Here is a 27,122-nt window from a genome sequence, read left to right as displayed (position 1 = left end):
TTTGAACTATTTTTCTATTTGCTATTTTTAGTCTTTAAGTTTTTTGGCCAGGTATAGCTTTTAGAATGGTGAAAGGAGACAATCTACTGTGTCCCATTTAAATTTGAGACAGCAAACTATAGGCTATTTGAGACATCTTTCTTGAGGTATTTCCTTCTCCCTGAGAAATCCCAAACTGATTCTGGGCCAACTGGCCTTATTTGTTCAAAGTTTAAATTTTAAAATGGGAATTCTGAAAAATTGGAGCTATATTGCATCCATACTGGGATCATTTCATTTTCCTGTAGAGCACCACACAATGAGCTTTATTATTTTCAATCTGCACAACTTATGTGTGAGTGATAAAAATAAAATTTACACCACTGTGGGTTGAACCCAGCACAGTTATTAATGAGGAGACTCATCTGTCTAAAATCAGTTTCTAATTAAGTGTCACTATTCATGCCATCATGTAGATGTAGCAAGTTTAGATAAAACCATGGAATCTTGCTCAGTCTTTCAAAGAACAGATGGCAAAAATTGCATATTAATCTGTTAAGTATGAATTCCAAAATTCCTTGGCTGCACTCTCTGTACAGACCTTATTAGGCAGGTGTGTGGTTGGGGATACAATAGCCTTCATTTTTTTTGTCTCATCCTCAGCAACAGGGAGACTTTTGCAGCGAATCTTGAAAATTCAGTCATATAATGTGGAAATGATTAGTGTGGCTTTTAAAACAAATGGTTTGAAACCTTTATTAAATTAGTGACCATTTAACTGTAATTGTTTTTGGATTATGGGGTTCAATTTTTAAATTAATTGAAGTAAAATATGATACTCATTTTTAAATTCAGCTATATTTAGGGTACATTATAAGTGGTATTTAGAATACTTATTTTCCCTTTATACATTTGTACAATCTTCTTTGAATTATTTACTCTCCCTTAGTGCTTTCTTTGAATATCTTTAATATTTTTTGTCTTATTCTGTTTACCATTTCTCCCCAATTAGTCATTTCATTATTTGCTACTAATCATTTTATTCAGAAACTTCTGAAGAGTCCTCCAAGATATTGTAGAATCATAGAATTCCTAGAGTGTGGAAGCAAACCATTCAGCCCATCGAGTCCACATTGATTCTTTGAAGACCATCCTAGCCAGACACGAACCCTACCCTATCCCTGTAACCCTGCATTTCCCATGGCTACTTCACATAGCCTGCACATCACTGGTCACTATAGGCAATTTAGCATGGCCAATCCACCTCCCACAATCTTTGGATTGTGGGAGAAAACCAGAGCATCCAGAGGATACCCACACGTACATAGGGAGAATGTACAAACTCTACTCAGACAGTCACTCCACGGTGGAATTGAACCCGGGTCCCTGGCACTGTGAGGCAGCAGTGCTAACCACCATCCTGCCCTGAGCTGAAGGAAATACTAAAAGTTAACCGCAAAAGAAATGTGGAGCTAAGTGTTATTGGTAAGGTCAGAAGATAGATCTTAGAAAATGTTCATGTACCCTTTTGGGCCTTTATACCTCTCCATTAATATATTTCAGCAAGTGATTAGAGCAGGGATGGTGGCTGAGTCATTAGCACTGCTGTCTCACAGTGCCAGGGATCCAGGTTCAATTCCACCTTTGGTGACTGTGTGGAGTTTGTACATTCTCCCTGTGTCTGTGTGGGTTTCCTCCATGTGCTCCAGTTTCCTCCCACAGTCCAAAGATATGCTGGTCAAGTGGATTAGGTGGTAAATTGCCCATACTAGTAATCCACCCAACCTGTACATTAACTGTACAGTTTAGGTGGATTACCAGTGGTAAATTGCCCATAGAGTCCAGGGTTGTACAGGCTAGATGGACTAGCAATGGGATATGTAAGGTTACAGGGATAAGGTAGGAGGATGAGTCTAGGTGGGATGCTGTTTGGAAGGATGGTGTTGACTCGATGGGCTGAATGACCTGCTTCCACACTGTAGTGATTCTATGACTCTCGAAGTCTTGAATGGAGTAGTACAAACAGACACTTGTAAATCAAGGTGAAGAACAGTAGGCGGGATCATGTAAGGGTCTGAATGATGTGAGCTATGGTAAGATTTGTGACAAAGTCAGGTGAGAAGTCTGACAAGTTCTATCTCAACATCAGGAGCATCTTGCTGATTTTTTTAATGTTTTTGCTGAGTGACAAGGCACGTTTCAAACTAGGCAGTGGCAGGTTGCCAATTAAAGAGGATTATTGTTTGCTAAATACTCTACCTTACTTCATTAATATTTAGCACCCTATCTTATCAAATGTGACAAACAAGGTAGACAATGGAAATTCTTGAGTTGGAAATCAGAGCAGTTACCTGGTAATTTCAGCTGGCTGCAAACAGCCTCCATGTTAGACACTGGGCATCAACTTTTCCATGGACACCTACTATACATACCCCACATTAATGGACATAGGCGTTTGACTTGTATCAGCCTGTAAGGCTCTTCGTGGCACACCTCTGATCCATTCACAGGATGCTTCTGTATTTCAATGCTGCACTTCAGGCTGCACTAGCAGCTATCAATACCATAATAAACTATGTAATACTAGTGTTGAATGTAATACTGTCACAAGGACAGTCTACCCAGGGACACAAACCCAGTTTACAGACCGGACTACCCAGAATCCCTAGCCTGTTTGTGTGTTGTTTTCGTGCTTACTCACACCAGATGCTCATAGCGTGTTTGTAATGCATTACATTGCCTTGCCTTTTTGTACTTTGCGCCCACCCCCCACCCCACCCCAACCCCAGCCAGATATAACAGCTTCATATTATTTCCATACCGCTTTATCATTTAGCATAGGCACAAAAGCAGTACTCTTGTCCAAGTTTGTCAGCAGACATGTCAAATCAAAGCCTTCAGGTGGGATTGGGCAGAGGGGGCTTGGTTTCTGGTACAGTAAGTCTAGGTCAGCTTTTGATATTGCCCAGTAGCTTGGACACATTCAGCCGCTCAATATAGTCAGAGACAGGGCCCTCCTTTCATAAGGATTGATGAGCTAAATGCAACATTTAAAAGGCATTTGGACAAATGCATGGTTAGGAAAGGATTGGAAGGATGTGGGCCAAGTGCAGGGAAATGGGAGTAGTGTCGATGGACATTTTTGTCAGCGTGAACCAGTTTGGGCCAAAGGGCCTGTCTCTATGCTGTAGGACTCTATGCCAGGCAACTATTTTGACTTTTACTCCCCCTATGAAAGTTGTTTTTCTTCTGGAATGAGAATACAGGAGATGAAAGTGGATAGTTATTTTTGGTGTAGGTGGGGAGGTGTGCTCAGCATAGGCAGAAGAAGGCATGCCAGGTTGGTGGTGGACGTTGGGGTAGATGAGGGCAAGTGAGGGATGGTAGAGCATGATCCTTGGTATTGACTTGGTACAGTTGCAGAGACACAACGAGTCTGATGTATCAGAGGGATGGTCATTAGCATTCTTCCTACAGTGCTGGTCATTCATCCAAGTGATTGAGACTGCATTGACCTGGGTAGGGATCTTGGACCAGGCTAGCATGGTCAGAGTCGAGAGTGTCATGCTCGAAAAGCACAGTAGGTCAGGCAGCATCTGAGGATTAGGAAAATCAATACTTTGGGGAAAAGCCCTTCATCAGGACTTTCTCAATGAAAGGCTTTTGCCCGAAACATTGATTTTCCTGCTCCTCAGATGCTGCCTGACTGGCTGTGCTTTTCCAGCATGATGCTCTTGACTCTAATCTCCAGCATCTACAGTTCTGCATTTCGCCGAGCATGGTCAGATATTGTAGCCTCCAAATATGGTCCTGCGACAAGAAAACATCCTGTAGTTTTACCAACTTGATATGGACCTGGCTCAACTCCCTCAAAATATATTAAGAGGATAGTCTAAGACCCTAATGTTTTCTTATTTTAAGTTAGGCACTGGACTGCCATTCAGTTGTCAAACTACCAGATTCGAAGCAAAATGCACATTATTCATACATTCTAGTTAAAATACAACAAAAGAAAGAAGAAAGAACTGGCTTAGCTGTAAACAGCACTGCCCATACTGTTCAGGGATATGTAGGTTAGGTGCATTAGTCAGGGGTAAATATAGGATAATAGGGGAGGGGAGTTTGTCTGGATAGACTGGGTTGTCTGGATCGGTGTGGACTTGTTGCGATGAAGGACCTATTTTCACACTGTAGAGATTCTATGAAATGTCCTCTGACCAGAGGAAAGTATGTGCTTTGGTTTGGAGTTATCTGCCTTCTGGTTGCTCGCCGCATATTCAAACGTTTATCATTGTCATTGAACTGCAAGCCTCTTGTACCACACTTCAATGCACCTTCATCAAAGCCACCTTGTAGCTATTATTAGAATGATCCCCAGTGAAATGACCAGCTTTTGACCTCTAGTGGACCAGAAAGGAATTAGGTATTGCTTTTCTTGTGACACTTCCTCCAAAGCAGCAGAGAAGCGCAAACTAATTTCAATGAAGTTGGCTTCACTTCTTGCATCTAATTTGGAAAGCTATGATACTGAATAAACTTTGAAAGGATGCTAATCCCTAACAGCCAGTGATGCAAGTAAGTGGGTTGAGAGTGGAACATGGTGTAGCAGAGGAAACATAATTTCAATGGCAAAAGTAATTTATTTGCTTATGGAAATAAATTTGTCATCTTAGTGACCTTATGGACCATGTTATTACCCTGGTCAATGAAGGGTACCAAATGTAGTTTAAATTATTTATAAACAGAGACCATAAGAAGTTTCACTACAGCTGAAGCCATTAAGTTCAGCAGTTCCAGACTACTTGATTATGAAATAATCAAAAACTTCTTCATACCCTTTAAAGTGGCTTAAAAGTGGGAAGTAAAATTTGCACCACACAAATGTGAAGCACTGACATCTCCAATACCAATAAATATAACCTGCTCAATAGCATCCCCACTATCAACACACCAGGAATTACCACTGACCACTGGAGTGACATGGTGGCACAGTGGTTAGCACTGCTACCTCACAATGCTAGAGACACAGGTTCAATTCCCGCCTCAGGCAACTGTCTGTGTGGAGTTTGCACATTCTCCCCTTGTCTGCGTGGGTTTCCTCTGGGTGCTCCAGTTTCCTCCCACAGTCCAAAGATGTGCAGGTTAGGTGAATTGGCTATGCTAAATTGCTCGTAGTGTTAGGTGAAGGAGTGAATATAGGGGAATGGGTCTGAGTGGGTTGCTCTTCGGAGGGTTGGTGTGGACTGCGAGGTCAAGCCAAACAGAGACACGCATAAGAATTCCTAAAAGCATGGCATTCCAACCAGAACTCTATCAATAAACACATCAAGTTAGACCCCATCTACCACCCCCTGAGAAAAGGAACAAGAAGTGACTTCACCACAGGAAATAACATCACCAAATGAAATGACATCACCAACCCAAAGAAACCAAACATATAAATAGAAAGCAGGAATTTTCAGAATTGCTTCGCCTGAGGCCCACTGAAGATGCTACGTAGTAGGGTAACGAAACATCTGGAACTGAACCTTCCAGCTCAGCGAGCAAGCCTACATCCATGATCTCAATATTCCAAATGCGGTCTGACCAGAGACTTTTACTCCCTCAGCAATACATCATTGCTCTTGTATTCTAGCCCTCTTGAAATGAATGTGAACATTGCATTTGTCTTCCTAACTGCCAACTGAACCTGCATATTAACCATAAGGGAATCCTGAACTAGGAATCCCAAGTCCCTCTGTGTTTCATATTTCAGGAGCCTTTCCCCATTTAGAAAATAGTCTTCATTTCTATTCTGCCTACCAAAATGCATAATGTCTCATTTTCCCACATTGTATTCCATTTGCCACTTCTTTACCCCCTCCTATAGCCTGCTCAAGTCCTTCTGCAGCCTTCCTGCTTCAACACCATCTATGTCTCCACTTTCTTTGCGTCATCTGCAAACTTAGCAAGAATGCTCTGCATTCTTTCATCCAGATCATGAATGTATGATGTCATTAGTTGTGGTCCCAACATGGATCCCTGGGGCATTCCACTAGTTACTGCTATCATCCTGAAAAAGACCCTTTTATCCAATTCTTTGCCTTCTGCCAGTTAGCTAATCTTTTCCATTAAATTCCATCTGCCACTTGTCTGCCTATTACACGAATTTGTCTTTGTCCATTTGAAATTCTACACTATCCTCTTCACTGTTTGTATTATTTCTAAGCTTCACATCATCTGCAAATTTGGAAACCATGCCCTCCACAGAGGTCTAGGTTATTAATAAATTCCAGGAAAAGCAGAGTCCCTAACATGGGCTTTCTTGGAACTCTCTGATAAAACCTCCTTTGGTCAAAAGATACATTCACCCTCTGTTTCCTGTCAATTAGGCAAGTTCACATCAATGTTGCTACTATCCATTTTACTCGATGATCTCTTGCTGATCTGTTGCGAGTCAGTCCAGGTGCAGGACATTAACTCCCCTGTCAGGTCCACACCCGCCACTAGCCCACACCCCACTCCTGGCATCTTCCCCTGCCACCGCAGGAATTGTAAAACCTGTGCCCACACCACTCCCGTCACCTCTGTCCAATGCCCCAAAGGATCCTTCCACATTTGACAGAAATTTGCCTGTATCTCCACCAATGTCATCTACTGTATCTGTTGCACCCGATGTGGTCTCCTCTACATCGGGGACGCAGGATGCTTTCTTGTGGATTGTTTCAGAGAATATCTCTGGGACACCTGCACTCACCAACCCCACCATCCTGTGGCTGAACACTTCAACTCCCCCTCCCACTCTGTCAAGGTCATGCAGGTCCTGGGCTTCCTCCACCACCAGATCATTACCACCCAACACTTGATGGAAGAACGGCTCATATTCCACCTTGGGACCCTGCAACCACCTGGGATGAATGTGGATTTCAACAGTTTCTTCATTCCACCCCCCCACCCCCCACCTCCACAACCCCCACATTATCCCAATCCCAAGCCTCCAACTTGGCACCGTCCTCCTGATCTGCCATCACCTTTCCCATCTATCTGCTCCAACATCCGACCTCTCGCTTTCTCCCTCACCTTCATCTACCTATCACTTTGTCAGCTAATTTCCCCCCACCCCCCCCATTATCTCTCAGCGCACAAGCCTCATTCCTGATGAAGGACTTATGCCCAAAATGTCAATTCTCCTGCTCCTCAGATGCTGCCTGACCTGCTGTGCTTTTCCAGCACCATACACTTTGACTCTGATCTTCAGCATCTGCAGTCCTCACTTTCTCACAGCACATTAACAGCAATTCCCTCATCATGTTAGTGAAACACAGTTTGTCCTTAACAAATCCACGCTGAACTTCCTTAAATAATCTACGTACATCCAAATAATTATCATTTTTCTCCTGAATTATTGTTGTCAAATTTTATCTCGTTTATTACCCCACAATAGAATTGGTCCAACCGCTGTATAGGGATACTGTCTCAACCACTTGTATACCAGACCTGTGGATATACAAATCAGACCTGGATTACACATTTTGAAGGATTAAAAGTGACAAATGCATTCACTTTCAATGTCAATGAATGAAATCAGGTTCCAACTGCAAACAACCATTGAATCAGTTACTGTCCAATTCAATTGTATCACTGAGGAAAGGGGCCATGGCAAGTAAATAGTGATGAGTTGGAGATCACTTACAGTTTGAATGGTGTACATGGACAAAGGGTAGAATGAAATTTCCTGTTCACTGCTCCATTGTTCGAGTGTCTTCACTTCAGTTTAATATACATTACTCGATCCACTTTTATCAATTGTGAATCACTCTCTGAATATAATGGATCATTGATCATTTTACAGAAAGACAAAAGTCATAAATTCATTTGGCGCTTTTCATGACCACCAAACATGTTAAAGCATTTTACAACCAAAGAAGTACTTCTTAAAGTATAACTGATATAATCAAAGAATCTCTACAGTGTGGAAACAGGCCATTTGTCGTAACAAGTCCACACCTACTCTGAAGAATATCCCACCCAGACCCATTTCCCTACCTCATCACTCTAATTTCCCCTGACTAATGCGCCTAACCTACACATACTGGAATGCTATGGACAATTTAGCACAGCCAATTTACCTAACCTGCACATCTTTGGACTGTGAGAGGAAACCCACACAGACACAGGAAGAACATACAAATTCCACACAGACAGTTGTCCGAGGCTGGAATCAAATCCAGGTCCCTGGCACTGAGAGGCAGCAGTGCTAACTACTGATCCACTGTGCAGCCCCCAAATGATGCAGGGCACAAAGCAGCCAATATGTCCACAACAAACTGTCATAAATAAGAATACACTAATGACCAGAAAATCAGTGTCTATAATGCTGATTGACAGCTAAATATTGCTCGGAATATTGTTACATTTTAGCTGAGACACCATGGATAACTCACCAGCTCTTTTTCAAAATAGTAAAATGACAATTCTTACGTCCACCCGAACAGGTAAATATAGCATTGGTTTAAAATAAGATTGTAAGACAGAAGAGCAAAAATTAAGCTATTCAGCCCAATTAGTGTGCTCCACCATTCAATCATGGCTGATAAGTTTCTCAACCCGATTCTCCCGCTTTCTCCCCATAACCCTTGATCCCCTTTACAATCAAGAACCCATCTATCTCCATTCTAAATATACTCAATGACCTGACCTCCATAGCCTTCTGTGGTGGCGAATTCCACAGATTCACCACTTTTTGGCTGAAGACGTTTCTCCTTATCCCTGTCCTTAAGGGTCTTCCCTTTACTCTTTCAAAAGATGACCCCTCAAAGAGGACAGCAATCCCTTAGTAATGCATTGGGACATCAGCTTTGTTTATTCCTGAAATAACTCCACAGGGGCCAAGTTACCTTTTATTTACACGTGGAAAGTCTTTCACACTGATCCAACTCCTTCAGAGTCAGCTGTCAGAGTGTGAGGATGTCTGACACTCCCATTCGTATCTATCAGCCATAGCTCCCTGATTTGAACTTATTAACAGCCCCAATCAGGGAACTCACATTCTGTGAGGTCCACCTGGCTGACTTTGTTACAATCAATACAGTTGCAGTTCAACTGGAGAACCTAGGTTTTGGGACCTGAACCAGTAACCTTGTGATTCAGAGGCAAGAGTGCTAACAATTGAACCATAGCTAACACTCAAGGACTGCATTTCCTGTTATCAACATATATTGACAGGAAAAGAACGGTTTATTGTTGGCGAACTAACTTGACACAGGATGGTATACTATTGCCAAGCTAACCTTTATTTACACATGAACAGTGCTTGATTGTAGTACTGTCTCATACAGAAGCAGACGTCCCTGACACTCAACTTTTATGTCAGCCAGGGTTCCCAGATTGGACCAAATTAACAGTCCCAATCAGGGAGCTCATTCTATGATGTCCAGTAGGTTGACCTTGTTACAATCAGTACCATTGGCCACTTTTCAAGGAACCCTCAAAATGTACAATGCTTGAGGGAGTTCACTGATTACCAACTGTTCTACAGTGAAGAAAAAAGTGCAAAGTTGACTTTTTCAAGATGAATTATTTGCTGTAACTCAATGGATCTTTGACCCAATAGGTAGGTTTCTAAATTGATGAGATTTCAGAATATGTTGAACAATATTTCTGATGATTGGATACCTCTACTGGTACCTTGCAGGATAAATTTAAATGAATTATCAGAATAAATGTATTACATAGCATAAAATGACTGCTGTGAAATATGTGTTGCAATGTTTTTCAAAACATAAGTTGCACATCCCAGAAAAAAAAAGAGTTGTCAGTGTGGCAAAAGAAATGAGAAAAGAAGGCATTGAAACACCTACCTGTTGAGTATTTTCATTGGTTTCCGTGAAGCATAGTTTAAAAATTAGGACCTGCCCTTTTAAGGCAGAGGAGAAGATTTTTTTTCTCTCTCTCAGCATAGTACAACTTTGGTACACTTTGCCTCAGGAGGTGAGGTCACTGAATATTTTTAAGGAAGCAGTCAACAGATTCTTGTTTGGTAACAAAATCAATGTTATTAGGGGTAATGAGAATATGGAGTTCAAAACACTAATAGATTAGCTATGATCATATTGAATGGTGGAACAGGCTCAAGAGGGCAAATGGCCTCTGTTCCTAAATTTTATGCTTGCACTTCCATTATCCATGTTTTTGTAATAATGTTGTAAAAGGTATAAAAAGCATTGACACTGATTAAAAACGGCCCGAATGTTAAAGGGGTTCTGGGTAAGTTGTACATGAGTTCCAGAGTGGATGCCAAACCTGGGAATATGCAATGAATCATGAGCGTAAGTGTACTTTGTGACCACCTGAATTGGTCAAATCTACACTTGTCTAGTTTACATGGTTGGGACTGTTGGTCTGCAATGACGGAGGTGGTGATGAAGTCTCTGACTGGGATTAAGGTCATCAACAAGTCCTTGTGAGAGATGGGGGAAGACTTCATCTATTCCTTTCTCTTCTAGATAGCTGTAAGTAAAGTCTTAACAAATATTGTTGGCTGGATTAATTTAGCCAATCAGAAAATCACTCCAGTGTCCACCTTGAATTGCAGATTAGTTTCTCCTGACATTACCAGGTGTAATCTTCATGTTTAATTCTAGTTGAGAGGTATGTTCACCTCTTGTGTTTCAAAGCACATGTTAATACCTAAACTCTGTGTGAAAGAGTATCTGACTTCCCCCATCTTAATGGCCAATTCTCCAGCCCAGAGTCTGCTAAGTAGGCAAATATAAAGTTGGGATTTTTTTTTTAAAATTGAGGTTTATACTTGCACTTTTATGGCAATAGGCCTGTTGAACACGTGACCCCATAACTCCACACAATGAGTCTTGCCTAGCTACACAGGCCCTAAAATCTTGTGATGAAGAAACTCCCAAGATCTCACTCTACTTCCTCTTGGTGAACTCCTAGAACTGGAAGGATTTCTAAATTAGAATCAATCTCTGTATTTGGATTACAGGATGTTGGCTGAAACTGAAATATTATGTTTTTTGCTGGCAACAACAGAAGCTTGATGTAACCTTTCAGCTAATCAAGTCAGTCTCAGGATTGGATTGTCAGTATAGGTGCTGTAATTACTGACAAGGACCAAAGCCTTTAGTGGTGGAAAATATTAGTTCAAAAGCAAATAGAGATAATTTGAGTTCTGCATATTCAATAAAGCTGTACCATGCCCAATCACAGAAGCTACAACAACTCTATTTCCTTGGCCAGACCTATAATATAAAGATCAGACTATGTGAATGCTTGCAGTGATAAGAAAAAAACAATCTGAAAGGAAACTGAATATATTAAGTTTCTTTTTTAACAAGAGAGTAGCTTTGCATCTTGATTGCTACCATTTATTATTTTCCTTTCAAACATTTTGAAATGTCCCTATCTTGACAGTATATATACTGTTCATTATTAAGCTGTTCATTTGTTGTTAAATATTTTGTTTAATGGTTATTTTTGTAATTCTGACCACATTGTCAAAAGTCTTCCTAGTTAAGAAAGTTATTTTAGATTCTCTCAAAGGCAAAGGGAATAGAGATTTACATTTTACACCGAGTTAATATATGGAAGCAAACAATATAGAAGAAAGTAGTCAACAAAAAGAAATCTACAGGTCTTGTCTCCCATTATATAAGATATATCGTGCTTAGATCAGTTTTTATTTCAAAGAGTTGAATGGTTTGCTGATTGGTTCTCAAGTGCGGTCACCCAAAGTGCTGATGCTGCTTGGCTTTCCTGTGCAAGTTTGACTTTAGACCTTAGACAAAGTACAAGAAGGCATAATGGATGAAGATGTTTTGGCTCTGGACTGTATTCCAAATCTAACATGGCTCTGAACAGATTTTCCACTCTTTTGAACTGTGTAACAAGGGAGAAGGAGAGAAACGCTGAAAGTGACAACTTTTGTGGAATTACCTGTCATAGAATGTGCAGAATTAGAATCTTGCAGTAAGTAACCAAAGCTGATTTTGATCTGATTAAAAGAATTGTTTGACTGGATTCTTACTTGACTGGGGATCAAATTATAGAAAGAATTTTCCATGAATAAAATGGAAACTAATTCAAATTAATAATTAAAATTAATAAAAACAAATATTGGAAACGCATCTATGAAAATCACAAAACCCAGCATGAAAGAAAAGTATTAAAAAAAAATTATGTTTTTTGTCTGAAGCAAACTATGAAGCTTAATGGTAAAAGAAAAGATTTGAGAAGGAAATATGATATAAAAGGCATGCGTGACAGAGACACATCACTTTCACAGATCATGCGTTTAAAAATATCCTGTGGTTGTTCCCCCATACAAGTTAGCTAGGAAAGACCTAAAGAAAGAGCTAAGAAGAGCCAGGAGGGAACATGAGAAGTCATTAGTAGATATGATTAAGGAAAACCCTAAGGCTTTCAAGAGATATATCAGGAATAAAAGAATGACCAGAGTAAGATTAGGTCCAATCAAGGATAGTAGTGGGAAGTTGTGTGTGGAGTCAGAGGAGATAGAGGAAACGCTAAATGAATACTTTGAGTCAGTATTCACACTAGAAAAAGATAATGTTGTCGAGGAGACTTTTGAGAGACAGGCAACTGGACTAGCTGGGATTGAGGTTCACAATGAGGAAGTGTTAGCAATTCTGGAAAGTGTAAAAATAGATACATCCCCTAGGCCGGATGGGATTTATCCTCAAATTCTCTGGGAAGCCAGGAAAGAGATTACAGAGCCTTTGGCTTTGATCTTTATGTCATCATTATCTACGGGAAGAGTGCTAAAAGACTGGAGGATAGCAAATGTTGTTCCCTTGTTCAAGAAGGGGAGTAGAGACAACCCTGGTAATTGTAGACCAGTGAGCCTTACTTTGGTTGTGAGTAAAGTGTTGGAAAGGGTTTCAGCGATAAGATTTATAATTGTCTAAAAAGGAATAAGTTGATTAGGGATAGTCAACATGATTTTGTGAAGGGTAGGTCATGCCTCACAAATCTTATTGAGTTCTTTGAGAATGTGACCAAACAGGTGGAAGAAGGTGCAGCAGTTAATGTGATGCATATGGATTTCAGTAAGATGTTTAATCAGGTTCCTCACAGTAGGCTATTGCAAAAAATATGGAGGCATGGGATTGGGGGTAATTTAGCAGTTTGGATTAGAAATTGGCTAGCTGAAAGAAGACAGGGTGATGGTTGATAGAAAATGTTCATCTTGGAGTTCAGTTACTCGTGGGGTACAGTAAGGACCTTTTTTGGGTCCACTGTTGTTTGTCATTTTTATAAATGACCTGGATGAGGGCATAGAAGGACAGGTTAGTAAATTTGCGGATGACACTAAGGTTACTCGAGTTATGGATAGTGACAAAGGATGTTGTAGATTACAGAGGAACATAGATAAGCTGCAGTGCTGGGCTGAGAGGTGGAAAATGGAGTTTAATGCACAAAAGTGTGAGGTGATTCACTTTGGAAGGAGTAACAGGAATACTGGGCAAATGGTAAGATTCTCAGAAGTATAGATGAGCAGAGAGATCTCAGTGTCCAGGTACATAGATCCTTGAAAGTTGCTACCCAGGTTGATAGGGTTGTTAAGAAGGCACATGGTGTGATATCTTTTATTGGTAGAGGGATTGAGTTTCAGAACCATGAGGTCATGCTGCAGGTGTACAAAACTCTGATGTGGCCACAGTTGGAATACTACATACAGTTCTGGTCACTGCATTATGGGAAGGATGTAGAAGCTTTGGAAAGGGTTCAGAGGAGCTTTACTAGGATGTTGCCTGGTATAGAGATAGAAGGTCTTACAAGGAAAGGTTGAGTGACTTGAGGCTGTTTTCATTAGAGAGAAGAAAGTTGGGAGGTGACTTAATTGAGACATGTAAGATGATCAGAGAGTTGGATAGGTTGGACTGTGAGAGCCTTTTCCCTTGGATGGCAATAGCTAGCACGAGGGGACATAGTTATAAATTGAGGGGTGATAGATATAGGATAGATGTCAGAGGTAGTTCCTTTACTCAGAGAGTCGTAGGAGCATGGAATGCACTGCCTGCAACAGGAGTAGACTCACCACATTTAAGGGCATTTAAATGGTCATTGGGTAGGCGTATGGACTAGAATCGAATAGTGTAGGTTAGATGGGCTTCAGATTGGTTTCACAACACTGAAGGCCGAAGGGCCTGTACTGTGCTGTAATGTTCTATGTTCTGTGTTGTCCCTGCATACCAAACTGAGAAAAACAAAATAACATAAATTTCGAATTAAAAAAAAAGCATATTTGTCTGAAGCATTAAGATCTCCAGGGAAAGAAAATAACCAACATTTCCTTTTCACATAAACAGTTACCTGAAGAAATTTGTGCCTTAATAATTCTGTTACTTAGACTGAGTAAAACCCTGATGAATCCTGTTAAAATAAAACATCATTACATGTATGGATCCATTAATGTACAAAACCTTCATAGAATGCTGAGAATTTAAGCAATTGTACTTTAACTTCAGCATACTTAGCATTAATGGCCTCATGTTATTCATATATTTCTATATATTAACTGACCAATATTCCCAAGCAGGTGTTGAATTATAACTAAAACACTGTTTCAAACAGAGAACTGTTCTTCAGTGAACCATGAAATTACTTCCCTTTTAGTATTCCACATCCACATCTTAGCTTCCCTCAAGCTGATGTTTAACTATGCCAAAATTAGCTTCTCAGACTCAGAAATATTGTAATCAAATAATACACGTAAGAATGGTCACCTTGCCACTATATCTATTCTTGTGATGCAGAAAACAACATGATCAATAATCAATATCTGTCAACCTGGACCAAATTACTACAGCCACGTAAATGTTAACCTCAGTTAATAGCCATTATTTTAGTACCTGTGCCTTCCATTGAAATGCAATCATTCTATTCTAATATTGTCATAATACTATGGCTTTAAAAGGTTTATCTTGTCCTTTTCTTTTCATGAACAAGATTGAGTCAGAGGCAGTGAGTAGTCTGCTCTAAATCTATAAACTAAACAGTTTGTGAAGCCTTGAGGAGTTTTATTTTAAAGTTGAAATAGGAGCAGCGTACATGAGTGAGGTCAAGCTCTCACAGAACCAGAATTTTTAGTTTAGCTTTAAGCAGTTGCTGGGGTCTTGAAGCTAGATGTGGAAGCTCTCCTTCCTCTCTCTCTGTTACAGCCAAATGCTGGGATTCTCTTCCTGCTGTTAGAATTGCAATCTATGTTACTGAATTTGCCTTTGCTAAGGGTGTGTTTATGGTATACTACTATGTTGGAACAGTTAATTAGTATATATATTATTTTGTTAAGCATTTAAATACAGTTATAGTTAAGCCAATTCTTTTATTTTTATTTTGGCTGTATTTTAACTGTCTTGTAAAGAGAGTGTTTTCCTAAAAGTCTATAATTTGACCAATTGAATTGCATCTGGAAGGCAACTTCTTACCTTACATTCAACATAAGAAAAAGTTAAGGTTTACTCTAACTTCTTAAAATATTTTGAGGGGGATGGTATGGTCCATAACAAAAATTATAGATTGCAAATTAGAAACAACATGATGTAAATAACTTTATTTGGGCTTAGGGGATTGAGGGATGCAGTCATCTTATGTACATGTTTAATATTTCATTGAATAATATCGTAGAGCTGTGAAGGTAGATATTTGAATCGTCTGTCCTGATGTGCAATATGAAATGTATACAGTATTGGGAAATTAGGAAACTAAGATTGTGCTATTTGTGTTCAGTGAATTGTAGTACCTTGACATCATCTCAAGTATAGTCCAGTTTCCTGAAGCTCTCAGACACAGGATCAGTGGGTATTTAATAGATTTTACTCCTAATCCTTTTTATTTTCGAGGTACATCTGCCAAGGCGTCATTACACAATTTGTTACACAAAATATTTTAAGAAGTTAGAGTAAACCTTAACTTCAGCAAGACTGCAGAATGCCGATGAAATATTTCAATATCTGATACTTTTTTTCTTCAGTTTTCTATATGGTTATGCTTTTTTTCCTATCATGCTGACTTTGAAATGATTTGCAGGAAGAGCTCCATGTGCAATGGAATTTTTACACAAGAATCAAACTTTGCAGGGTTTTTTCCTTCATTTCCAGCGCATTTTAAAGTACTCATTATTCTTCCAGCAGAGCCACAAAATCTTTACACCAACTGAGAGAGCAGATACCTCTTGTTTGAGTTTCCATATTTTAGTTTTTTTTCTGCTTTGATTACCCATGTTCTGGTCTCCTTTGAATTCAGCCCTGTCGCAGACAGCAACAGCTTCACTCTGGCTATTTGTAATCCCAAATTTACAAAAGTGTATTGAGTAAAGATGCACACATACAAAGTGAATATAAGGACTAGCTCATTTATCACAATCAATGTGTGATGATGGTATTAATGACAATGAATTGATCATACCATAAGATAGCTGTAAAGGCAATATTGTAAGTGTTGCATTGGCACAGTACATTTGCTTGTTTAATATTGAAGCTGAGTTGCACTTTTGTTTTTGCAAGATATTTTTGGACATCCTCTGTTTAACCTTTAAATGCTTTACAGTCTTTTCACCAAAACAAATGGCTCCTTTCCCTGCTCTGCAATCTTATTGAACAGGAAGGAAGAAATGCTGAATGCGTCTTTTCATATCTTCTATTTTGAGAAATAGTACTTTTGACAAGTATAAGGATGTGATCCTGCTTTGAAAATGTTTTACATTCCTACTCTAACTTATCTGAATTCAAAATGTGAATAAGTATGAATTCTTTTACAATCAAGACCTTAAATACGATGCACTAAATGTCATACCGTCAAATATGTACAGTACATTTTGAAACGTTTTTACAAATCCGTGTCTATATTAACACACTTATATTATGTATTCTCAGGCTACTGATCCAGATGCTGGTGTCAATGGACAAATTCGATACAGCTTGTCAAACTTCAATAACCTTTTCAGAATCACATCAAATGGTAGCATTTACACAATGACTTCCTTGGACCGAGAAACAGAAGACAAGTACAATCTACTTGTAGAGGCTTCAGACGGAGCAGTGGATCCTCGTCACTCAACTGTGACTGTACCAATCAGGGTTCTTGATGTTGATGACAACAGCCCTGTTTTCTCGCAATCAACCTATGTAGTTTCTGTACCAGAAAACAATGAAGCTGGAATGATTATTCTGCAATTACAGGTAAATAAAGCAAAACTAATGTTGGCTATGAATGCACCAACTTTGGAGTGAATAATGTGCAAATATGTTTGCATGAAAAGCATAAAGCTAGTTATGGCTAGTAATGTTTGTGGATGATTCCTATTGTAATTAAACAACCAATCAAAAGTGAAAATCATAACAGATAGAGGAGAAATAGTCACCTGTAACCCAGGATGATTCTAAACCCAATCTTCTCTACTGCAGTAAATGCATCCAGGTTTACTGGGATGTATTGTGATGTTGATGTTTGAGTAAGTTGATGATTGCGGTACTGGGTTGACTTACTGAGATGAGCTATATTGATTGACCCTGTTATTCTATTTCAGTCAAGAGAGATAGCAATGTTAAGTTTCTGCCTCGGTTAACCAGACTCCAAGACTACAAGCTCTGCATGGTTTTATTACTGATATTATTCAAGTTCAAGTGACTGTGTTCAGTCAGATTATTTTACTTGTCATGAATATAGTGCTAGGCTATGGCAACAGTTTGGGAACAACATATATCTTCATATCCCTTGATTCATCTCTGCTCTTCCTGCCAATTCTTTCCACTGAGGCATCTTTAAATGGGACACAAGGTTTGTATTGCCTCTTCCATTGCCAGTGCATCACTTTCTGTACTGGTTGTCACACTCATTAAAAAAAAATCATATATTGAAAGTTTATATCACATTTACGATGCCAGCAATGATTGCAACATATGCAGCAAATTCATAGAATCCCTATAATGTGAAAGCAGGCCATTTGGCCCATTGAATCCATACTGACTCTGCAAACAGCATCCCACCCAGAGCCACCCTATTCTTGTAACCTTGCATACCCCAAAGCTAATCCGCTGAATCTGCACATACCGAGACAGTATGGGCAATTTACCCTGGTCAATCCACCTAACCTGCTCAGTTTGGACTGTAGGAGAAAACGGGAACACTCGGCAGAAACCCACGCAGACAAAGGGAGAATGTGTAAACTCCACACAGACAGTCACCCAAGGCTGGAATATAATCCAAATTCCTGGAATAGTGAGGCAGCAATGCTAACCACTGAGCCACCATGCCAGCTGTTGGATTTTACTTTGAAATAGTTTCAATTCTAGGTCCTTTTCTGATTCATCCTTTGACTAGGAATTTCTGGTCAACACACACGTTTGTGGTTACACTCCTAAATTCCACATTTCATATGCAGTTTCCATGATTCCAAGTATTTTCCTTCATGTATATAATTTGATGCCTTAGTTATCTCACAATAGTGCTGCATTGATTAACTTTTTAATAGGGAATTTTAATTGAGAAGCAGTAAACATTTAAGGCTTTGCCCAGGTTCATCTTCATGTGCATCAAAGTTCTTTCTTTTCCCTTTAAATGAAGGGACTTTTGCTGTCTTTTATGATGGATTCCCAGAGTGAAATTCATCAACAAAAAGCAATAATCTTCTGGCATTCACTATTTCAAAGTCTTTAGTCACTGTTTGGCATCTTAAATAAATGCTGGATGTTACCGCTGCAGTTTATATCTCATTGACTGCCTTTCATATAGTTATTGCAGCACACAGCTTCTTGTACTGAAGAACAGCAGTAAAACTGTGGTTACAAGAGCTTAAACAGCATACCCAACACACAAATAACGCTTGACTCTAAAACAGTCAGTTTTAGTTTTGTGTGATTAGTCTGATTTGTTGTTATTCTTTATTTTCACCTTATTCTCTCTCCTTTCCAATGCTACATAATTCACATATCCCTTTAAGCTACTGCAGTTGATAACAAAGTTGGGAAATTACAAGACCAGATGTGAGGGCTAGACGTCACTGTCAAAAACCCTGAGGATGAAATTTACTTTTCTCTTCTTGAGAGAGCAATCCTTCTAACGCTTCTGTTAAAATGTTGTTGGTTTAGAATCTATCAACTTTTAACTGTAATGCATCACATCTTACCATTGCTTATCTTTAGTTTACATTTGGCAATTAATAGATTAAAATTTCTAGCACTGATACCATCCATGCTTAACATGGGCAGCCATTTATAGCTGGCAAATGGTGCTTGTGACTAGTGTCTGTGACTGGAGATGGGATGTGAGAGGTGCAAGTGATATTGATGTTCACAACTCATTATCAGTCTTCCAGGCAATGCTATTAAAATGTGTACTTCTCAGCAAATTTCTGAGATTTCTGCACTGCACCTTCTTTTCCTGTGGAATAGGCATAATTAGTGGAATCCATTTTAACAAATTATTTCATAGTTTTATTCAGTTCATAAGTGTGGGAAGGCAATGGTTTATTATTGTTTGACGCAAAAGCTAGTAATTGAACAAATGTTCTGGGGACCCAGGTTCAAATCCATGGTAGATGGTGGAATTGGAATTCAATGAAGAATGTGGAATTAAGGGTCCAATGATGACCATTGTTGGAAAAACTCATCTGCTTTTCATCCTTATACTTTTGCCCGAAACGTTAATTTTCCTGCTGTGCTTTTCCAGCACCACATTCTTGAGTGCTTTTCATCCTTAGCTGATTTGGCCTACATGTGGCTCCAGATCCTACAACACTACGGTTGACTCATAACTGCCCTCTGGACAATTAGGAATGGACAATAAATGCTGCCCTATCCAGAGGTATACACATTCCATGAGTGACTTAAAGAAAACTTATATATTAATTATGGATAACAAACATTTGCTTGAAAATGTTTTCCCATTACTTGCTATTGATTTGTTTCTTTTATTTATTCACAGGACATAGGCATCACTGGCCAGGCCAGTATTTATTGTCCACTCCTAAATGCCCATAGGGTAGTTGACAATGAATCACATTGCTGTGAGTCTGGATTCACATGAAGTCCAGACCAGGTAAGGATGGCATATTTCCCATCCAAAAGAACATTAGCAAACCAAAAGGGCTTTTCCTGACAATCAACAATTTTTTTGTGGTCATCCAGAATATTACTGAATTAAAACTCCACAATCTGTAAGCGCAAGATTTGAACCCAGGCCCCCTGAGTGTCTGGACAAATAGTTTGGTGATAATACTATTAAGTGTTCCTTGTAATGGGTAAATTATTTCAACATTGAGAGCAATTTAAGGTGGATACTATGGGCAGAATCTTTCCATTTGGTCCCTAGTTGAACAGGATCAGCATTTTTGGTTGGGAATGTGATTCACTGAACAGAGCACACAGCTACCGCTCTGTTGCAAAGCAAGCTAATTGTCATCCCACCATTTGACTCCCAGATCAATTAGGCTGGCTGGGTGGCATGACGGCTCTGTCAAAGAAAGTGTTTAAAATGAGACAATTGTGCAATGGGTCCATTTGTTCAATGATTTTGGATTGAAGCAATCACAAAAATGGATAGAAGACTGGGGAGGTGAGTCTCTTCCTATTACCTGGAGGTCCTGCTGTGGAACCTGAGATGCTGTGTAAGCCTAAGTCTCCAAGTATTTGTGCTCAGCCATGTATTGAGAACATATACTTCACCTGAAGACTGTGCTTCATTTTGGGAGTGATTTCATCTCCTTCCCAATGGGAATTTCGGGGACCCTCTCATCTGCCATATGGAAGTTTATCAGTTGGGAGAGAAAGAGCTGACACTGTAGATAATATTGCTGCTGTTGCTGCTGGAACAGTTGGGGATGGTATTATCTTTACTTGTGGCCCAAGGTAGAGATAATATTAGAGCTAAATTTGCTGTATCCATTTTGTGGTGAAAGTTGACCATTGGCAATTACAGCTGAATCAGCCTTTCAAGAAGTTAGAATTCACTTGTCCAGCAGTGCCACCTCTGTTTGAGGGATGAAGTGCATTGAGCAGCAATCTCTCATTGACTATGGCTTGAGCTCCTCCAAACTGGTCATAGGGCTTCCAACGTCTCAGTTTGATCAAAGAATCTCTTACTGTCAAGTCTAATGATGACCATGAAACTGTTGTAGATTGTCAGAAAATTCCTTTGGCTCGCTAATGTCCTTTCGGGAAGGAAATTGCCATCCTTACCAGCTCTGGCCTACATGTGTCTCCAGACCCACAGCAATGTCATTGACTCTTAACTGCCCTCTGGGAAATTCAGAATGAGCAATAAATTATGTCCTAACCAGCAACACCCACATCCTGTGAATAAATTTTTTAAAATTGCCTCGGTATTCTGGATGAGTTGCAGTTGAAGTCCTTAATGCCGTCTCATAGGAAGAAAAGGTTATCTTCCTGAGGGCCTTAAATGTCAGTGTTTCTGTGACTCAAGTGTCACAGGCCATTAAGAGTGGATCATTTAGGAAAAATGGTGTAAGAAAAGCAAATGCAAGTGGTGTCCACTTGTTGACAAAGTGGATTCAGCATGTCCTCATTCTAGCAAAAATTCTCTTCTGCCAGATGGACAAATATATAATCATGAAGAAGCAAGTTAGATCATAGCACTCAGCTCTTGTTCAGGTCAGAGTTCTCAATGATGTCTCTATCATCCAATCTATGCGTTGGCTGAGGCTAGAAGATCATTGACTTGTTTAAGTGGTGATGAACATCCATCTAAGATATAACAAGGCTAAAGCTTCAAGAGTAGGAATATCAATCTCGCAGCCTTAATGTAATTTGAATGAAGAGAGGAATTCTAAATGCAGTTCACACCATCCAGGAAAACCCTCACACTCATAACTCCATTCCAGAATGGTGGGATCAAATTAAGTCATCTGCACAAGATTCCTTTATCGTAGAATCGTAGAATCCCTACTGTATAGAAACAGGCCATTTGGCCCAACAAGTCCACACTGACCCTCTGAAGACTAACTCACCCAGACCCATTCCCCTATCCTATTACTCTACATTTACTGAGTAATGCACCTAACCCACACACCCCTGGACACTATGGGGTAATTTAGCAAGGCCAATTCACCTAACCTGCACACCTTTGGACTGTGGGAGGAAACTGAAGCAGCTGGAGGAAACCCACACAGACACAGGGAGAATGTGCAAACTCCACACAGACAGTCGCCCAAGGCTGCAATCAAACCCGGGTCACTGGTACTGTGAGGCAGCAGTGCTAACCACTGAGCTACCATTCCTTGCCCAGATGATTGAGTTTGAGCATCATCAGCACCAGATCTGGTTCAGTGAAAATAATGCAGAAATATATGTCTTCTATAACAAAAGAATGACCAGCCTTCATTACTTGGCAACTTGATTCAAAAGGACAGCATTCCAATAGCTGAAAGGTGATGCTCAAAGACACATCTGGATGACAAAAGACATGGTGGGAAGAGAAAGCTTTGAGAGTTTCAAAGTTACGTTTGCCATCATTACATGGGGAGGGTGTTCAAAGCCACCAAGCCCATGGACAAAAATCATCTCATAATGATGACAATGTCATCCCTCATTTTCAACAATTCCTAAGCAATGAATCCAGAGTTACAACTGATAATTCTCCAGCGTATCCGCCAGTACCCTGAAATGGAATCTATGAATGAATTGCCAGCATTAGGAGACATGCAACAATCAAATGGATGAAAAACAACAAAACCTGTGTTCCACAACCTTAGTCCACTTGAGGTCTTTGAAGTTTCTTTGCTTAATTCAAGACTTTATGCACACATCCTATTGATTTGAGAGAAAAATAAATTTATCCTTGATTTCAGGATGCAGCAAATGTAACCATTTTCATGAAGGGAAATAAATCATGTGTGGTTTATAACAGGGAAAATACTGACCTGCATTCTCCTAAATTGCCTTTTTGCTGTGGCTGAGGAAATCCTCTGAGGAAACAGAGTGTGACTTTCGACTTTCCAAAAGGAACCTGTGACATGGTCTTTTTGTTGCTACACAAATCCAAGACAAAGGTTGAGACCAGCACCAGGAACCATTCACTGCATTATTCGACCCAGCCAAAGCATTCAACATTTGACTTTTTAACTTTAGATTTAATTTAACTCTGTGAATTGTACTGCAAAGATTTGAATGTCCAAGAAACGTCTTCATAACTCTGCAATGGACTTGTGGGGGCTCTAAGTCTTCAAAATCCAAACCAGAGTCAAGAAAAGCTGCATCATAGTCCCCAATTTACAATCTATTTGACAGTGACCATTGACTTTATCAAAGACCATCTGCCTTCCCATGTAGGTATTAAATAACTCCTAAATGGAAATCTGTTTAACCTCAGTTAAAAATTCTTCAAAACTAAATTAACCATGTTAAAGATACACGGACTACTGTTCATGAATGACTGCAGTCATTGTCCACTCTAGAACAGATTTGCAAGCCACTCTTGAACCTAAATACTACATACAAGAAATTTGGCCTGTTACTGAATGTTGCTAGAACAAACCTCCTATCAGCCTACACCTGATCACCCAAATATTACACCTGTTGAACCAGGGACTCTGGATTATAGTGAGCACTTAGCACCCATCCCTCTCAACAGTCTGTCACTAATGAAGAGATCTGACATCAGATGAGTTGGCAAAAGTGAGGACTGGAAACCAGAGTTTAGATCAGAGTGGTGCTGGAAAAGCACAGCAGGTCAGACAGCACCCGAGCAGCAGGAAAATCGACATTTTAGGCAAAAGCCCTTCTTCAGGAATAGAGGCAGGAAGCCTCCAGGGTGGAGAGGTAAATGGGGAGGTTGGGGAGCAGCGGTGTAGAGGTCAGTGCATCAAACTACCATTGCACTTTATCTGAGCATCAGAGCAGAGGAATTGACCTGGGGTTTGCAGTGAGAGAGAGACTCACTGAGATTCTTGTGGAGAGAGGAGGAGAGCTTCTTCAAGGTAGGCATCCTTGCAAGAGGATTCGCAGTAAGATTAAAATCAACTCGGCAAAAGTGAGGACTGCAGATGCTGGAAACCAGAGTTTTGTGCCACTTGGCCTTCCACACCTGCTGCAAGTGAGTGATGTGGTAGTATACAAAATGGTTCTTATCTTAACACCCTCATAGTGCAGTAAGACCCGGTCTGAGTAAAAGAATTACATGAGAGTACAAGAGAAATTCCATCAACAATGCCTTGGCCACATCCTCCATATTCATTAACTGTCAAACAAAGTTCTATTTTGTGGATTAGTGGTGCTGGAAGAGCACAGCAGTTCAGGCAGCATCCAAGGAGCAACGAAATCGACGTTTCGGGCAAAAGCCCTTCATCTATGTCCTTCTCAAGGCCAGCTCCATAAATGTTCAGGCAAAACTGCAGCAATATCAATTACAGTAGAGGACATAGCATTGCCAGAAGCCAAAAAGCATCAACACACCTGTTTCTCAACTATCAAAGGGCTAACATATAGAGACAATGGAAAAACACTTGCAAAATTGTCACTGAGAAGTATCTTTGAAGGGAAATATTGCTGGCCAGTCGAGTGATATCTATATCCTGTGAAAGGATTAAAATTCTTATTCCTCTCTCCCCTCTGCAAATTACTTTACCCGTTTATGTATGAATATTTATATTTGCTCATTCGTGTTATGCTGTAGCCTTTTTCTCTGTTCCTAATTTGCCCCATTATATCTTTCCCTGTGGCTGGTGACGTATTGACTATGTCCAATAGTGTGAAGATCACTCTAATGCTCCTTATCGCTAAACAAGCTGTAACCATGCTGCCTCCCCAGTGGTACAATATTCTCTTTTATCATTACAGCAACACTACTTGTCTTTTTTTCCTTATTTTTCTAACCACCTTGTATTCAAGAATATTTAGCATCACTTTTGAGCCAATCTGTTATTAATAAGACATTTTCCCATGTAGCAATTTGTGCCTGCAGCTCATTAACCTTATTTCACATACATTTTGTGTTAGAAAGATGGACTGTAAATCCAATTTAGAGCTTTTTGCATTATCTCTTACTCTGACTGCACCTTTTTTATCTGATGCTTTCTATTTCACTGACTCATTTGAATACCTTATATTTCCTTTTTAATATTGCTTCCTGGTTCTCATCCCAAAACACACCAGTAAACAGTTCTACAAGACTGTCAGTTCTGGTTCTGTTTATATACAACCTTTTGGGCTTCAGTGATATCCACTTCTCCCAGTCCCAATGTCCCAAACTAAAGCTTCCTCTTGTGTACAGTCTCTGTAATTACATTTTCTGTTCATCTGCTCAATTCTCCAATCCTTATATGCATTAGTGCATGGCATTACTAGTAATCCATCGATACCTATCTTTGAGACCCTGCTCGTTAGTCTTTCTTTTGGCTCCCTAAAATCTCTTTGTAGGACATTGTCCATCTTCCTACCTATGTTCTTGATACAAATCAGGGTTGCAACCATTGGCTGTTCAACATCCATCTCCCCTCTGAGAGCTTTACTGCTCCTCAGTGACATACTGGAAGATGGCACCAGGAGGACAAAACACCATGTTGCAATCACATGTGCAACAACAGCAATGCCTGACTGTTCCCTTAGCTCCAGAAATCATACCACCATTGCCTTTCCCAGTCTTGCTCCTGGCCCCCATGTAACTGAGTCACAAGTGGACCATGCCATGGACCTGGCTCTGGCTGCACTCCCCAGGGGATCTGTCACCTTTGCCAGTGTTCACTTGGCAAAGAACTGAACAATTGTTGGAGAATGAAATACACTGAAGCATCTATGGCATTACATGACTGACCTTGTTTGTTGCTACCTAGCTTCTTAAGCTGTAGTTTGACCACTTCTAAAATGTGCTGCCCATGAAATCTTAGTCTCTCAGATGCCCTGCATTGATACCAGTTACTGCTCCAGCTCCAAAACCTAAAGTTTAGGTTTCTTTGGAAGATGACACTTCATTCAAGAAGTGTAGCTGTTGGCACGGAAGTGCCCTATCATAACTCTACTTATTGAACAGCTAACTAAATTAATGGAAATTAAATGTTAGGACTTCTAAAATTCTTCATGTGTGAACATGGACAAATGTTAACCTGACATCTGACCATAGAGGATATGACAGTCACATCACACCATGCCACAGTGATTTACATTTTAAAAATGAAGCAATTTGATCTTTTGGATCTTTACTTGCAAATAAAATGTTTCCAAGGTGTCATACAATCATTCATCTTCATTAGCAATTTTGTAATTTTTGCAGTAAACTCATCCTGAAACAAAGTTTTTTTTGTGACTTGAAGCAAGGACAGAGCAAAAAGTTTATGTTTTATACAGGATTCACAAAATAACAGATGGTTGGGATGATGTACAGATGTATATGAGTCCCTTGCTGGTTTTAGTTTTGTGTGCGCAAGAATAGTCCCAGTCTTAGTTAGTCTCATAACTTACATCAGGCCATCTGTTATTGTGTGTGAAATTTAGATTTTTGATTTCAACTGCTTATCATTTAATACCTCTGTGGCAGTTTTCTTGCAATAACTTCTTTCTGGCCGGTGAGTCTGAAATACATGTTTTTTTTTAATTTTCATCAGAAGTTGTGTTTTACAGTCTCAGGCAAAGTTGCTTTATGTCACTTCTGGGACTCTGTGCCATTATCATGCATGATCAGGTCAGTGTTAGCCCAGCCAGCTGCATATTCAAGGAGCATTTACAATGCGTTGTGCAATTTTACCAAATAAAAATGCACTTGCATTTTGTTACAACTGAAGCTAGAGGAGTGCACAGGTGTCCTAGTTTCATTACTCCAACAGTCACAATGTAAATTAAAAATACTCTTTTTTTCCAGTTACCAAGGTGGCCACTTAAACACATCATCTTTAAAAAAAAAACGAGTGATCTGTCAACCAGGTATTTTAATGAACACGGTTATTCGTGTATTATCAAAACTTATTCAATGAACATGTAATCGAAATAGGAGGTTGCAGAGCTCTGAAATGCAGAGTGATCTGGATGCACTAGTGTGTGAATCATAGAAGGTTAGCGTACAGGTGCACCAAGTAACCAGGAATGCCATTCGAATGCAAAGTTTAATTGCGAGGGGAATTGAATGTTGAATTAGAGAGGTAATGCTTCAGCTGTCCAGGGCATGTAGAGTATTGTGTCACT

The 27,122-nt window shown here is 39.8% G+C and overlaps 1 protein-coding gene across 1 annotated transcript in view; it reads left to right on the top strand.

Annotated features, from left to right (window-relative positions):
- The window catches only part of pcdh15b (protocadherin-related 15b), a 1,519,471-nt gene that overhangs the window by 1,211,919 nt on the left and 280,430 nt on the right, over positions 1–27,122 (top strand). The window contains exon 26 of the mRNA XM_072557866.1: positions 16,872–17,177. Within this exon, the coding sequence (XP_072413967.1) occupies positions 16,872–17,177 (306 nt within the window). The remainder of the gene's footprint in view (positions 1–16,871; positions 17,178–27,122) is intronic.

The sequence above is a fragment of the Chiloscyllium punctatum genome, chromosome 38 (genome assembly GCF_047496795.1).
Source record: "Chiloscyllium punctatum isolate Juve2018m chromosome 38, sChiPun1.3, whole genome shotgun sequence".
Taxonomy (NCBI): Eukaryota; Metazoa; Chordata; class Chondrichthyes; order Orectolobiformes; family Hemiscylliidae; genus Chiloscyllium; species Chiloscyllium punctatum.
This window is presented reverse-complemented; position numbering and strand designations above follow the sequence as displayed.